This window comes from Apus apus, chromosome 7 (genome assembly GCF_020740795.1).
Source record: "Apus apus isolate bApuApu2 chromosome 7, bApuApu2.pri.cur, whole genome shotgun sequence".
NCBI classification, from domain to species: domain Eukaryota; kingdom Metazoa; phylum Chordata; class Aves; order Apodiformes; family Apodidae; genus Apus; species Apus apus.
In genome coordinates, this window is record NC_067288.1 from 17,890,423 (window position 1) to 17,906,825 (window position 16,403).

Sequence of the window (16,403 nt, forward strand, 5' to 3'; positions counted from 1 at the left end):
TCTACAGGTTGGAAGGCAGTACTAGTGAGTTACCAGTACATAACAAACACACTGAAAGCAATTAAAGATTACCTAATCACTTTTGCAGAAGGAATAACTCAAATAGGCAGAATCACTTCAAGCAGCATGCCATAAACAATGTAGCCCAGGCTTTATCAGCAAAGGCAGTGGGCTGTACCTAACGAGACCATTTTAAAAAGACAGACCCCAAAACTTCAAGTCACCCACTACACACCTTCCAGGAAAATAATTACAATAACATCTTCCTATCCAACAGACATTCTGCTTGAGAGAGCTGCAGCATGCCTGATTAGCTCCAAACAGAAGCAGCACCTAGCATGTATGTGGTGTTCTTGTGTTGGAACATTTTGGGTCTTAACATCCTTTTTTTCATAAAGCATGTATGAAGACAGAACACGTTCAAGCCAGTGGCATGTACCTAGTTTAATCTTTTATGAAACATCAGGATCATTTTAGGCCAAATCCCTCCTGCCTGGGAGCTGGAGCTGCTCACTTCACTGACCCATGTTGGGAACGCATGGCTGGAGCTGCTGAGGTCCAGACAAGCTATGCCATGGGTCTGAGGCTCTGCAGAGAGTATACTCATTACTGCTAGTGGAGATAACAGTCTGCAAATCTTATTCATCACCTTCAAGTGTATATTGAGCAACAGCTGAAACAATATAAGTGAGCAAAGTAACTGAAACAGTTATTATTTGCAAATCTTCATTAGAGTTCACAGTGCTTTATAGGCACATAAAAGCACAGATCCTTGTGCTGAGAATAAATAAGCTCATATCAAGTATTTTTAAATCCTAATTGATACCAAATTAAACAAAGCTAATTTTAAAATTAACTTCACTGGATAAAGTGGCTCTTTTTCCTCCTTTTTATCTTCTGCTAGACCCTTGAACTCTGACTTATTGGACAATGTACCAATTATATAATAAACAACAACAAACAAACAAACAAAAAACCAACCAAAAAGCCAAAAGAGAAGGTGCCCTGAGTTCTTCCAGCAGATTTTTTTTTTAAGTTAGTGTTTTGAATAAGATACACTTTCAGTAGTTTGGCAGATAACCATTATTTCAAAATCTCTTTTCAATTATATTTCTATTTGAGGTGTCTCCAACATGATCTTTTTTTTTTTTTTTTTAATATATGAAGTTAGAGTGGAGGTGTTTTAAAATCACGATCTGTTTTTAAAGGCTAAATGCAAAGATGTGATTTTCATCCCTGTATTGCTCACAAATGAGAAACTTATTCAGAGGTTGCCTTTAGTCTCATTCTTGGTTCCTTGAATACAAGCCTGTGTGATTGTGCTGAGCTTGTGGCATAGCCAGCTTCTGTGAAACCCCAGGTCTGTTCTGCAAGTGCTTGCCTGACATCTTGTGAAACTGCTGTAATTTTCTTTTGATTACAATGCATCCAGCCTTCTAGTGCCTTCCCAATTAACGTTTGTCAAAAGCATTTGCAATCACTTGCAGAAATGTCAGGCAACGCCTGCTGAATCAGGTCCTGGGGAAGAGGGAACTGGTGGGGACACAGAAAGATGCAGGGGGCAACCAATTACAAGTATCCATCCCCTAACACATTGTGCTAATTAGTACAAATTTAATCACTGAAGTGTGTATTAGCATTATTGCAATTACTACTCAAAACTTACAATGTTTAGGATAGCTTTGTCTCAGGAGCAAAATATCACTAAGAATTTGTAACAACTCTCAAGCTCAGCAGTGAGGTAACAATTTCAGAACACATTTTGTTTTGTACCCTGAGCTAAAATATGCTGCTGTCATTATGCAACTTTAGGGAGAACTATTTTAATGCTATCTATTAAAATAAATATAAAAGCATATCACCTGTGATTAAAAAATGACCCACATACCTCAGCAGTAGTGCATACTTTAGAAATATGTTTATGATCTCACATTTAGAAGAAAGATTTCAAACCACCTCTTTCAAAGCACTGAAAAAATACAGGTAATTTCTAAGAAATTTTTCTCTTGAATTACATTTTAAGAAAGAAATCAGTATAGTTCATAATGCACAAGGAAACTTCAGAAAGTGCTGAAGTCTAGAAAAGAAGGCTGAAAAAATGAGAAATGACCGAACACACCACTTTAATGAATATATCCAGCTTTTAAAAGGCAGATCATTTTGTTTGTAATGACCTGTTGAGGAACTTGATCTGCAAGGACATTCTCCTGAGCTGCAAGAAGACACATGATAGCTGCCACCACCTGATGTGTCTTATTCTGAAAGCTGAGGGTGATGGCATCTGTGGGCTCCCACGCACTGTCTTGCAGATCACTTTACCAATATAAGATAATGGCAGTGATGATTAATACACTGCAACTAAGAAGAACAAACTCCATGTTGAGGTTATTAACCTATTGTTCCAAGTTGCAGAGGTGAGTCTCTACAAGACTGAAGACATGTAATTTTTGTCCAACACCAAAAAAGCTGCTTTTACAATGCAAGATTCATTTTTGGACCTTTTGTCTAGGCTTGACATGTTGAGGAGAAACCCAAAACCTTCTGCCAAAACCTGCCTTCTTCCTTTTTCTTCAGAACAGATGTGCCTCATTACCAGCTAAAAAGAGTCTTTATAAAATTTAAAAAAAAAAGTAAGAAAAGAGCAATAGGAAGTAAATCCAAAGACTCAAGTTGAGGGTAATTAATTTACATTTGTTTCATGCAGTTCCTAACAGCTGATTTAAACAGTTATGCATACTATCCATTTCTAAAAATGAAGACACCACTGGAGTAAAACTTAACACCTGTTTAACAGTGTGATGTCTATAAAAAACATAACACAATTGCCTAGGACAGCAGGGGAATAGTAACTTTGTTTCTACTACTGACAGTGAAGAGTAGATTTAAAGAAGGCACACAAGCTATCTAGAATTCCTTGGCAAAAGGTTTCTATTCTAAGCAGACATAAAATATGTTTTAAAACAAAAAAAAACCCAAAAAAACAACCAAACAAAAAACAACCACCAAGCCAAAACCAAAAAAATCCACACTCAAACTACAACTTTGACCTTAGATTTTAAATGGTGCTGAAATGTCCAGGTGTTGTGCTACTTCTGAAAATACTGAAGGTTCTATTTTCATCTCTGGCATCTAGGTAATTTTAGAAATCAGCTGCATAGATTTTTCAGTTAAACATGCTCTTGTAGGTCAGGTACTTTAATGCATTTGGTCACATGAAAATCTATGTGCCTGCATTCATTTTCAAAAGGTTTCATACACTGAGCTGCTGTGTAAAGCAATAGAGATCAGAAACCTGTGCAAATCCAGATTTCCCTGCCTTCTGCTTATTAACACTGTGTGCCTGGTTTCATGCTTCAGTGAATAGCAGGAAGTCACTAAGACTCACCTGATTACCTATAGGTTCCAGCTATTATCCTAGCCAGTAGTACTCTATTGACCCTGCCAAGCCCCATTTAGGTGAACAAGAAATATTTACACAGCTATTTATAAATGTATACACTGAAAATGTTAACAAATATGCCACAAAATTAGCAAAATAACAGTGATTAAGAAATGTGCTATCTGGTCCCATTATGTTGTCTTTACTTGTACAGCCAGTCTTTAAGCAATCTGCAGTGTATCAGATTCGACGGAAGAGTAAAGATCTAATTTACTTAATATATGCTGCATGACTTTGTCACAGATTCTTGGCTTTATAAAGATTTAGTTGCACTAGTTTCAATTATTTCAAGCCCTTGGTGATAGTACTATCCAAGTTCTTGTTCTGTCCACACTCACAACACCTACAGTGATCCAATAAAACTTAATGATGGGAATCGTGGTACAAAAGGGAAGACAACTTTGGTTTGAACAGGATTTATGTTGTTTTTGTTACCAAGGAAACCTTCCAATGCAATGCTCATATTCAGGGTTTTTTTTGGGAAAATTCCCTTCATTCTTCCTGATCTTTTAACTTAAAATTCCTTTTAAAATTCCTATTTCAGTAAGGATTAATTTGGTGCATTAGATACCTCCTTCAAAAAGAACTAACAGAACATAACCACTAAATATACCAAGGATATAAAAACTCTGGTTTGCTTCAAATTTTTCATAGTGACTTTCTTCAGGGCCTGATATATTTTATTTTATTTATAAATTAAGGCTTTGATTGTGAAATCTGATTTTTACACTTAACCTTAGAGAATCTGCTCTTCTGCAGTATCTGAGTGGTACCTGTCACCTGTAGCTCTGGAAATGATTTCTACATCTATGCACTATAATTCCCATGAGAAGAGAGAAGGAAAAAGCAACACATGAAGAATGAGGTTAAGGAGGGAATTCGAAGGGCACAGCCCCCACTGTCTGGTTAAAACAGCAGCCTGGCTTCAGGATCCATAGATTTAGAAATCTGAGGAGTTCTCCTGAAGATTAAGAAAATAAGGATAGGGGGAGAACATAACATTAGAAAGCTGCAAGAAGGGAAAATGGCATAGATTTGCAGAAAGAGCAATTATGTTAATTATAGTGGTATTTCAGAGGTTTCAATAGGCAAATTTAAAAATTAAGAAACAAAAGAAAAAAGGCAGGTTTGGGCTCACGGGTGAGTCCAAGATTTTGGTGCTAGGAGCAAATGTAAACTCTTGAGCTCAAAAGTGTGACTCAAATGTGACAATTCATCTTTCACATAGGAAGAAAGGCTGTTCGTTTTGAAGCACTCAGTAGTTGGAAGTTATGGTATAGACAAGAACTCACAGCCCAGATGGGTAGACAAGGAAAAAAAAAGAATCCCTGTGTGTCTATATATCATTATTGCTCTCACGGCAAGAGAAGGAACACAGATTACTGAGTTCCCCACAATGGCCCCAAGTTAACCATTCAAACAAAAAATGCCAAACTTCCAATTTTGCAGCACTGACCTTGTGACACCATTAATACTTGATATTAAAGTACTGCTGCAAAAGACACTAAAAGAAGGTTATTGTGTGAGGAGACTTAAAGAATGTTATCCTAACGCCTATGTCTTTGAGTGGATGATAAAGAATGATGAGTCAACCACAAAAAACAACAACAAAAAAAACACAAACAACAAAAATATAACAAATCAGAACAAAAGAAATACAAAAACACACTTCATTAAATGTGCTGAAGTCTGACCTTATTCCATAAGAGACAAAAAAGTCCTAATCTGTATTACATATATAGATCCTTTAACTGTGTAACAATAGGTCCAATCTAAAATTTATACAGGTTTTATGCCAAAACAAAGAGGAACTAAGAATATAATACAAATAAAACCCAGAGCTCTACTTGTTTTTTTGGCAGTACATCTCAAGGACAATCATATTGGATAATTTTTCCTTTAATTTACTAGTCTTTAACTACAGGCAATTGGCTTAGGCAAAAGAAGAAATTAACTGAAACATATTCTTAGATCTGCTATGTATAGATCCATACAAAACTGAAATACAGGATATTTGCTTCATAGAAGGAAAAGCAACATTATAGAATTTGAGTATGTTAACATATGCATCACATACTTAAACCTATTGTCTGTATATGGTTTCTAAACTTTTAAGAAGTCCATAGTGAAAATATATGTACGGATGTCATAATACATTTAAAATCTAAACTCATAAATCACTCAAAAAATATTATTTTTCTGCCTTCACGGGTGAACGGCCACAGAGCTCAGCTGAAAGGCAAGCACCCTGCTCTATGTCTTGGACTTCTTCTTGTCTAGGACTGGATGGAATAAACTGTTTTAGCCCCTGCTTTGCATGCCAGCAAGGAACCCAAGAACCTAAAGGGTATGCCCAAATCTTCTGATATTAGATGGGATATGGCTAACACATATCCTTTAACTTAGGATCTTGGAGATTCTCTCGTAACAAAAACTTTATGAAATGTCTTACTGGAGACCTTTGGTGATTTACTAAAGCAAAGGAAGGATTCCACAAAGCCTTTTCTCCTCTCCCTGATTTTTCTTAACGCTTTCCTTCAATGCAATGATTTATAAGCTTTGCCACACTCGCAGAAGCTGCCTGAACTGTGAAAGCTACTTAAAGCCTGCACCTCCATCTTCTCCCTGTACTGTTAAAGCTTTGGAGAATTTAAAATGCATCTTCATCTCAGTTAAACTGAATGAAAAGTGACATGCACGAGAACATATGAAAATGTAAGATTTAGATTTTTTCTAATTACATAGGAGAGTATGTCTCTACTAAAAGCAGCCCCAAAGCCTCCCTTAGGAATGTACTACCTTGACGTCCAGAGAGCAAAGCTTGCCAGGATGGCTGCCCTCACAGCTGGATCTCAGTCCCCAAACATCTGGAACCTGCTTGAGCCTGGCCATGCATTGCCAGGGAGTTCTCTGGGAAACAGACTGGACAGACAGTCACTTGGCTCTGAAGAGCACTAATGTATTGGTTCTCAAATGTCTTGTTCTGCTGCATCTTATGTAATTTTGTACCTAGGAAAAGCTATATGTATGTTGGTGTAACTGTGTGTACACTATGTAGTTTGCACTGCCATGCATTAATCAGCTGCACTGAAGCACAACAGCTGCTTTTCATGTGCAGGGGGCATCATTACTACTTTTTTTACGTAGAAAAAACAGCTGCTAAACATACATACTAGATATATGAGAGAAGCTTTACCTGAATTGCTAAAGCAGCTTATCAACATTCTGTCCCTTGCTGCAAGCATCTTCTACCACTGAAAATTTCTCTTGATATTTGCTCTCCTCTGTTGATGATGGTATGTGGCTGTGCCTGTTCATGTCATTTTCAGGGATTTCTGAGAACTAAAGACCTCTGTTTTTCTTTCCTTTTCTGTCAGTGTTCTAACTTCAAGTGAGCTGAACTGCAATTGTAATGAACTTACCTAGAAAACTGCTAAAAAGACATAAGATAATCTTGTCTGACTTGGCATTAGAAACTGCAGAAAAATATTTATGGTTGGTATTGCACATTAACCCCATACACCTCCTCTGGGACCTCCCAGCACATTGCTCTCAACTGCCGGCGTCATGAACTTAAAAGGTTTGCATGTATGTTGTAATCAATTCAGAAGTTGCGTAACACGGAATGGATGGGAACAGGCTTCTGCCTCTAATGTCAATGAACTTAAAATTAGGTTAGCTATGTAAGTCAAACTGACTGATGGTATAAAGTAAAGAAAGAACTCCTCAACTCCTTCTTGAACACAGAAACACTAAACACTTGTATAGAAAAAAAAAAAAAGCACAAACCTGTAAACCAAATAAAGCAATTCTGTCTCTCTTCACAGGTTCTATAAACTGCATTAACTGTAAAGCTGTACTGCTCAGCATGGGACAGACAAAGAACCCTTCTTTGCCGTTCTGCCAAGGAGGTCCAAGACCGAAGATACTGTACCATTGCTATCTGAATGAAAGTACAAAGAGGTTAAAGATGAGAAAATACAAATCCTTACCTTGGGCGGGATCAGGTGGGCCAAACTCCAAAGAATATCGCAGAATGAAGTTGTTATTCCATACATACAGCTGGTTGTCTCTGGGGTTGTAATCCACTGCAGCGATGTACTGGTACTGGTTGGGGAAAGGAATGTCCACATGCTCGCCTCTGCTTAGCCTGGTGTTGTAGATGTAATCGATGGTGTTCTTGCCAGTCTCACTCTCATTGTCTTGATACACCGACCGTACTACGTACAGGACACCACATATCATGAAGGCGTTGGATGCTGCCCGTTTGTCGTATGTCGTTTCCCAGGTGGCTTCGAAACGCAGGGTGTAGGGGTTCAGCTGGCTAATCACTATCATTCCATTGTTTTGTTCTGTAGCATAAATTACCCATAAGCCATTTTCATCAACTGCCAAGTCAATATCAGTCTTTCCTCCCCATCGGTAGGGAGAGGTGTCGTGGTAATTTGCATAATTGATTATGGCCTCTCCACTCTTAATTCTAGTCCTCAAGTCAAATTTTACTATGTTCCTAGTTCTTTCCTTGTTAAAAAAGACAGCACCATCATACACTACAAATCCAGTACCATCCACTCGATTTGGGAGTTTATATGTTGTCTGCTGGCGTCCATTTTGGAAGTCCTCTAAAGACGCATATTCTATCAAAGTATCAGTGCGATACGGAGTCCATGGCATGAAGTATATTTTATCTGCAGCCTGGAGGGGATCTTTGCACCAAGCACCTGCTTTTTGTTCAGCTTCATATAAATACGGTGAGTCCACAATTGCTTTCAACGTCCCCGGGCAAACAAAAACTAACAGTCACAGAGAGAAGTAAGACAAGAATGATGTCAAATTAAGACTGTCTCACAATGAAAAGAAATAAAACAAGAAGAAAAAAAAAAAGGTAGGTAAATCATAATGACTGTGTCAGGAAGAAAAAAAATCAATTTAATTGGCACTAGATTATACCTTATTTTATAATTAATGCAATTATCACCCTTTATCATCCACTTTTCTTAAAGTTACCATGTTCTTGCTGTACCAGTATGGGAAGTGGATGGGAACTGTTTTCACTAGTACAGACCAAGGCTCAATGGCATACACAGACAGCTGAAAATGTAGAGCTACTCTTGCATTTTCATCTTAAGACTTTTAGTGAGTACGCATTAACGCTCCAGAGCTTTTAACTGGTGTGCAGCAGCGTGCTAGGTCATTTCAGTCCGAAAAAAATCACATCAACTTGTTTAGAACTTTAAGAAGTGGTGAGGCTGAAAAAGGAGGTGCCTCGATTAAAAATAAAGGAACAAAACAAATCATCAGGTATATAGAGAAAGCAATTAGGAGCAGAGAAAACAAAACACAACCAAAGCAATGAATGAAACAGACCAGGAAACCCTGTAACCATGGCATGCTATGGAGAGGGTTCTGGAAGCCAGGCAAGATGACACTTGATTAACAAGAATTTACCGAAGGGTGAGAGAAAGAGAGGGAAAGAAAGACAAAGAGAAAGGGAGAGAAAAAAGCAAGGGAGTCTTCCCTCCAGCCCAAGTATTTCATACTATACCCCGCCACCTACTTTAAGCAGCCAAGTCACTTTATTGCAAACAGTCGACTTCTTTATGAGGTGTACTTATGAGATCCTGCTGATTATCATAATATAAGAGTGTTGTGGGGAGGGGAAGGGAAGAGGTTAACATCCATAAGGCACATAACAAGGAGCTGGGGTTTGGACTGTATACGTTATTTACCTTTTTGCTCCACTTCTATTTTAAGCATCGGAAGAAAAATAAAAAAGTGCAAGGAAAAAAGAAAGAAGATTAACATAAATTGACTATTAATCTAAAGATTAAATTAGCAACAGACGCTAAATATAGGGAGAATAAGAACTGCACTATATTGGATAAAGAGAAACAGACAACAGGAAAACCTAGCAGGAGAGAGATTCTACGGTTACACAAGTGAACATGGATCAATCATTATAGTAGATTAAGGAGGCAATACAGATATGTTGGCATGTAGTTTCACTTAGTGAACCTGAATAAATAATGAATTACTTTACTAATGCATGCTAGACATACTCTTCTTCTCAAAGCATAATGCTATCAAGTTGTTTCTTAAATGACACATTAATTTATCATGTATGTGCAAGTGCACACATACATATCGATTAAATAATTATAAATAAAAAATGTAGTATATTAATTATAAAGGTTTGTATGTGTCCTTATTAAACCTTCCCCCATCTTTGCCCCAGACATCCCTCTGTTCTTCTTTCTTGTAAAGAAAGCAGCTTACATCCTTTAGCCTTCCTTAGGCTTTATTTTACTTTTATTCCTGAATGTTAATCTTGAGAATTTTTGTCACTTGCAGTCTGTAACTGCAAAATCAGACTAGAAGGAATAAGCAAAAAGATCTAGAAAAAAAGAAGCAAAAGCACAGTAAGCAAGGGGAAAAGAAATGAAAAAATTAACATTTAGCTCATTCAGATATTCTCCAGCACCATCGATTAAGCCCAAAACAGCAAGCTAGTATGCAAGGACAGTCATACGCAGTGTTTAAAACAAATATCCATCCCACCACCATACATGTAAAAATTAAACTGGGTCTGATTAACAAAGTTATATTGCTATAGCAATTTTTCCCCAAGGAAGTTTTAAGGAATATATTACAGGAAGACATACAGCTGAAGTCCAGTAAGTAAACAGCTTTCCAATAATTATTTGCAATAAAATCTATTTTATATACTCAGTAGCCTTTGACGTATGCTCCCTCAGTTTCATCAAATGACCTGGAAAATGACAGATGAATCAATTTGTGTAACAGTAGCTGCTGATACCAAGGAAGTGGATCCAAACTATTTTCACAGCTATTACATTTCCAGTGTTACAGTATGATCTTTGCATGTTTCACTTAAAGTTTTGGATTTTCAGTTTCATTTAACAGAATTATGTAAGATTATTTTGACAGAATGGTACTGGCTGAGCTGATCTAGTGTTCCTTCAGGGAACAATTACAAAACTTTATGGTGAAGCTTGAGGGGTAAATTACTTATTTTTGTGCAATTTGTAATTCTTGAGTTATACAAGTAAACAGAACATATATTCTGAGGTGAATTCCTGGGTTTCAAAATAAGTGTTTACGACTTTCAGATTATTCTGTTTGTGAACTTTTATGAGTGAGTTTATTCCTCACCGAAGAGCAACATTGATATTGTACCTGCTTAGCATTAGTAATAGAAGGGGAAAAAGACTGGGATAACTAAAATAATTACTGGCATGTCAGCTCTGCATGCATTAGTGTACAGCTGTACTTCTTTCAGGGACTGATGGGTTTACTGAAATAAGCAAATGCTGCAACGTCCCACCAATACAGACAGAGAATAAAACACTTAAAAACATTTTATATTGAATTCCTGAGTCCAAAAAAGGCTTAAAATAAAAATGCACAGATGTAAAAAATGGTTATTTTAATGTCCTTCTTTATAAAAGGGCTGACTTCTGTTATTCAACATACATTGTGCAGCATAACTGAGAGAAATGTTAAGTATGGTACTTTCAATTTCTTTATAATTTACTCAATAACACTATTTTAGGACAAAGCAATTCCCATCAAATTTGTCTAGAATTTTAGGCTTGTTGGATATCCACATTAATATTTCCAAAAGCTTTTATTTTAATTTTTTTTTTAACTAAAGAGGATTGGAAAAACATCAGCAACAGGTATCCACTTTGAGATGCAAAAAAAGGTAGTTTTTCTTTATGTACTTTCTTATGGAGGTGATGAATAGAGAACCCCAAGAAAGCTCAATCAGTATGAATGATCAGCAAAGCTGCTATGGATTTCTGGAAGTCAGCAAGGCATAGAGGAGCTCATAAACTGCATTCTGTACAAGGGTGACACCAACTCCAGTGTGTAAGAACTCACAACTTTTACCACAAAACCTGATACGTTTGCTGTTTGTAATCTCTTATGGACTGAAAGGTGTCACAGTGAGACACAGCAAATTTTGCAGTCTTGCAGTAACTAAAGTTCAGAGAAAGTAAGGAACCACAAATGAACTTTGGTTAGCAGTTCTGTTATCACTAAAAACCTCCCTTCCTAGACCCACAAATACCTATCCCATCTTCCTAACAAGTCTCTTATGAAGGGAACAGCTGCTATTTGCAAACCTAATTTCAGTCCTTCCGTACGTTTAGGTATGGAGCACAGGAACAAGTAAAGGAGAAAAAAACAAGACTTGGTAACTTAAGTTTATCAGGTGACAAGAAAAGAGACTTGGAAAAGTATCAGGATAGGCTTTGTGGGACAGGGAAGAAAGATGGCCAACAATCAAAATGTGCTTTGAAATCAAACTTCAAAACTGACTGTAGTAACTGGCAACCTTTTTGATGACTGCTGGTAATGACAGGTTCTCTTACAGTTCTGGAATTGGGCACAGTGTCATCGTTGTACATAAAGCAGCTGACAAACTCCAAAACTTATAGACTTTGAAAAACAAGAAGTATCCAGAATCCGGAGTTGTAATAGACACAGAATTACATATTTCAGAGGACAGGCCAATGCAATTGACAGTGAACAAAAATACCCACACATTTTAAAAGTAGAATAACTACATGTTAGAGCACAGGGTAGGCCGCGCTGTAGCACTAAACTTCTGAAAACTGGAAAAGAAAGATTCCTGTAGATAGCAATACCCAATCGGTAGAACATATCCACACTTCCTAAAACAGCATAAAAAATCATGTTTGAACATTATTTGCATCACATTTTTTCTCTGTGAGCTAGCCTACTGGAACTGGAAACATAACCTCTTGTCATTTGACTGACCTCATGGTTTGGAATCAGATGCACTGCCCTCTTTCTGAGAATTTGGGAATGAAAAAAGTGCTAAAGTAAAAGCAATCTTTGTGGAACAAAGCTTTGGTTAGATTGGGGTTAGACATCACTCCTCAAAAGTGGCACGAGAAGAATGGTTACAACAAGCCACCGATACTACACACAGGAGGAATGGTACTATGGATCACTGTATGCAGTAGGCTTCCAATCCTACAAACGGTACAGAAAAAAAAAATCAGCAAACAACCATTTCACAATGACACAGAAGAACTGAAGAAAAAACAGATGATCTGTGTTTGGTCTTTAACAACAGTGAGTGTTCGATGTGGTGAAGCAGTACAGAGTAGGATTTCGATTTAAGAAGTCTAAATTTTAAAATTGTGAAGGAATCAGTATGGACAGTTTTGATATAGCTTTGTTTATGGTAGAATTAGTTCCTTCTTTTTTGGATGTATACTGTCACCACAGTGTTTTTGCATCTCAGACTTGGCCTGTTTCCTGTACCAACAAAAAATGTGACTTTGGTTAAGTACTACTGCAGATCAAGACATTCACACTTAATAATAACTTAAGGGAATCATCAGTGGACTGCTCAAATTCCAATGCAAACACAGCTATTTCTCTGTTGAGTTATGGGACGCGGGGGAAGTCACTGCAAAGAATGACCTTACAAGAAAGCAAAACCAGTTAAAAGTGTAGACTCTGCAGAATTTTTAGAAACATGCATACATGTCAATGAAAAAAAGCATTAATTATTGCAAGGAAATAAAAAAGTATGTCTGAAGGTAGTGAATTCCAGCATTAGAAATACAAAACTGCTGAAGTAGCCATAACTTCAAATTTTTCTACCTCAGTATGATTTCTGCATTTACTTTGTTTGCAGTAAAAAAATTATGTTTTGGCAGCTGCTTCAAGGCACAATTCATATTTTGTCTTTACAGTAAAAATGAACATTTCTTTCTCACTCTTTTATGACTGTTTTTAAGAACCAAGCCTTAGAAACTTATTGATGAATTATTCACTCTGAATCCGCATTCACTTATGAATGTGCCCCTGAAGCACAAAGTCCTCTTACGATGTCCCCCAACTGGGCCATTTGCCTCGGAGTGTCAGTGTTGGCTTTCGCTGTACACCTGAAGACACCGCAACAGCAGGTAGCCTTTCAAGTAGATCATGATTAAAATTGAAGTCAATTCCTGCTTTAGAAGTCTGTGAGCCAAACCAATTTGTCAGTGACTGGTAACGGGCAAAAGTACAAATTTCTATCTGGCCTACTGAATAGCTAATTCGAGTTTGTTTTCTGCAAAAACAGTAGCCTTAAATGCCAAACACTTAAGAACACAGACAGACACTTGGCCAGCATCACATCATGGCTTCCTTCCACACTTTGTGAAGTTAACTGGAGGCCCTAGTCTGCTAGTGCTCTGCATGCATAATAGGTTCATGGGCCATAAACATATGCTACTTTTCCATGTAACAGCACTCCAGCTTTAATTGTGAGGGCCAGGGGAAGTGAGGAAGAATAAAAAGATTATACTTACTGTAAGGAACACATTCATACTGAACTTCTAGATATTTATATGTTCCAGGACAAGGATCAGGAAACACATCTGACCCAGTAACTACTATACACTGTGTTCGGTTGTTGCACCTGTAATAGAAAAAGAAAGCAAGCTGATTAATTTAAATGGCATTTAATGTGCAAGTTCATGGTACTATATGCAGTGGTAACTCACTTCACCTTTGGGCAGTCCAGAAGACAGTAAAGTTATTTATTACTAGATCCGTTGGAGTCCATAAATAAGGCTCCAATACAGTATTTCAGTTCAGAATTTATACTTTTAAAGTTAGAGATTGACGTTATCACAGATGTCACTTGTTCCCGCTGGAAAATATAACTGTCTCAAATATATACTGATTTGATACTACTATTCAATAAAAGCAAACAAAATGCAAAGATGCTACAAAATGAAAAATATGTAAATTTGAATAATGTACCATAATACAAATAAGCAATTCCTTCCATCTTTGGACATATACATGCTGCTGAATGGTTCTACATTTTTGTTGTGATTCAAGGAAGTTACGGTTTTGCTTGGAAGACTTACTGCAGACAAAGAGCATTAGCATTTCCATTTTAATTACTCTAGGAGAAATTGGTGGACTCTAAGCTTCCGCTATTAGGTTACAGGAAGAGGAAAAGAATGACTGTATGAGAAAATAAGGTAAACAGTTAAAAAGAAGAACTGCAATAAAATTAATTAAAATGTATTTTGGAAGATACTAAATACTGAAACGTATATATATTATTTGCTTAACAATGGAAGCCAATGCATTTTGGTACTCAGAACTGTATTACGATGCCCCTAACCATGAGGGTACTAAATTTCATGGTTTATGAAATTGCCTTTTTTTTTTTTTTTTTTAATAACAATAATCAAGAGATTTTAGACTCCTATTCATTCTACTATTCATTTTTCCGGGGCAGGAGGGGAAATGCTTGCAAGTTACAAATGGAAGTACAATGACCTAACCCTGAAGGGATGGTCAAAATGTAACACAGAAAAAATAGTCAGAAGGAAGTGGAAGAAAAAAAAAAAGAAGAGGTCAGGGGCTTTGGCAACTAGAAGAAAAAGAGCTTAGCTGATCTTCTCAGGGGTTAGTTTTGTTTGTCAGCAAACTGAATAACAGAAGTCTGAACTTAAGTAATAGTCTAGCCTTTGACTCAAGCTGTACATCAACTTCTCTATCGCTCTACTACTTCCCACACTTCCTGAATGGCACCTCCCAAGCTAAAATAATCCATCTTGTATCAACAGCTTTCCACAACTTTACACTGCCAAAAGGTATAAGAATAATTCATGCTACTTCATAAAAGGTAGAGCAAGCTCATTTGAAGAACTCTAATATAAATCACTTTCTTTTTTAAAATACTCATCAAACTAGCACAGAGCTGGTCAGGACATACTGTGCCTCTTGCTGAGCAAACTTGGGAAAAACTCTTCTGACTTTATCAGTTAATCCTTCTTTTCTTTTGCTGTCTTTTTTTTTTTTTTTTAAGCTACTTATTTCTAGCCTCATAAAGCTCGTAATTGCAAAACTAATTAGAAATAGCCAGTGATTTCTGTATACACGCACAACCATGGATACAGATAGATGGTAAGGAAAAGTCACTTGTCACCTCTGTGCTGCTTGTGGCAGTGACCTTCCAGACAGCACAGGCAGGCTCCTGCACAGCTATGGCGCAGGTAACGCCACACCCCTCTCAACAGCACAATAAATTCAGTGCAACAGCTCAAGTAGTATATTAGGGAGTCTGGAATGAGTATGACACATCCAGAGTGGCTTTCAGACCCATGCTGAAGTGATGAAATGTGCACCCAACTGGCAGAGAAAATCATTGTACTGAATCTATAATACTGAAAACATACAATAAAGCCACTTTTTTATACTCACACAAAAGTCAAAGTGCTGCTTCTGTGTGTGTTGTATAGGTGGGGGCTGTAGAAGCAAGATAGGGCAATATGGCTCAAAATGTTAAGAGGTATCTCTGTTCTAAGCCCTCTATGGAGCATTTTATGTCCCCTGCCTCGGACCAGACTAATCAGCATGAGAAAACCTCGGATGCAACATTTCATAATTTGTTTCTTTAAATTTCTTTCTGTTTTTCAAGTAAAAACCTTACACTGAAGCCAAAGTAATTCCCACAAAGACTTTCTGTAGTACATGGTTCAGTATCATGGTTCCCACAGCTCTGAGCTGTATAATATAGGTTTCAGTTGAGCTTCTTTAAGACAAAACCCACTGAATTCTGTGTGGTATTTTGTACAAAAGATACTCCACTCTCCATAAAATAGCACTAAGCAGCAGGTTAACCTACAGGGCTACAGATTGTCAAAGCTACTGCACCACTGCCATAGCAGAGCTTCATCATTCTGAGAAACCTTTATACTTAGAAATACTATGCCCATTGAAGAGGATATTACACTGTCACAACCTTCAACTCAATTCTGTGACTCGTTTTCATTCCTTTAAGTAATGGGCAAGCCCTTTCTGAGTGGAACCACTTAACGGGATTCTCCAAAACAAGACTCTAGTGGAAATAAAAGTTCCTGGCAATTTGCAAATTTGGCCTAGACACTACCAG

The 16,403-nt window shown here is 37.2% G+C and overlaps 1 protein-coding gene across 21 annotated transcripts in view; it reads right to left on the minus strand.

Annotated features, from left to right (window-relative positions):
* Nucleotides 1-16,403, minus strand: part of ADGRL2 (adhesion G protein-coupled receptor L2) — a 161,770-nt gene that overhangs the window by 41,347 nt on the left and 104,020 nt on the right. For all 21 annotated transcript variants that reach the window (XM_051624350.1, XM_051624357.1, XM_051624340.1 and 18 more), the window contains exons 4-5: nucleotides 13,798-13,907; nucleotides 7,432-8,232 (exon numbers count right to left, since the gene is read on the minus strand). In XM_051624350.1, the coding sequence (XP_051480310.1) occupies nucleotides 7,432-8,232; nucleotides 13,798-13,907 (911 nt within the window). The remainder of the gene's footprint in view (nucleotides 1-7,431; nucleotides 8,233-13,797; nucleotides 13,908-16,403) is intronic.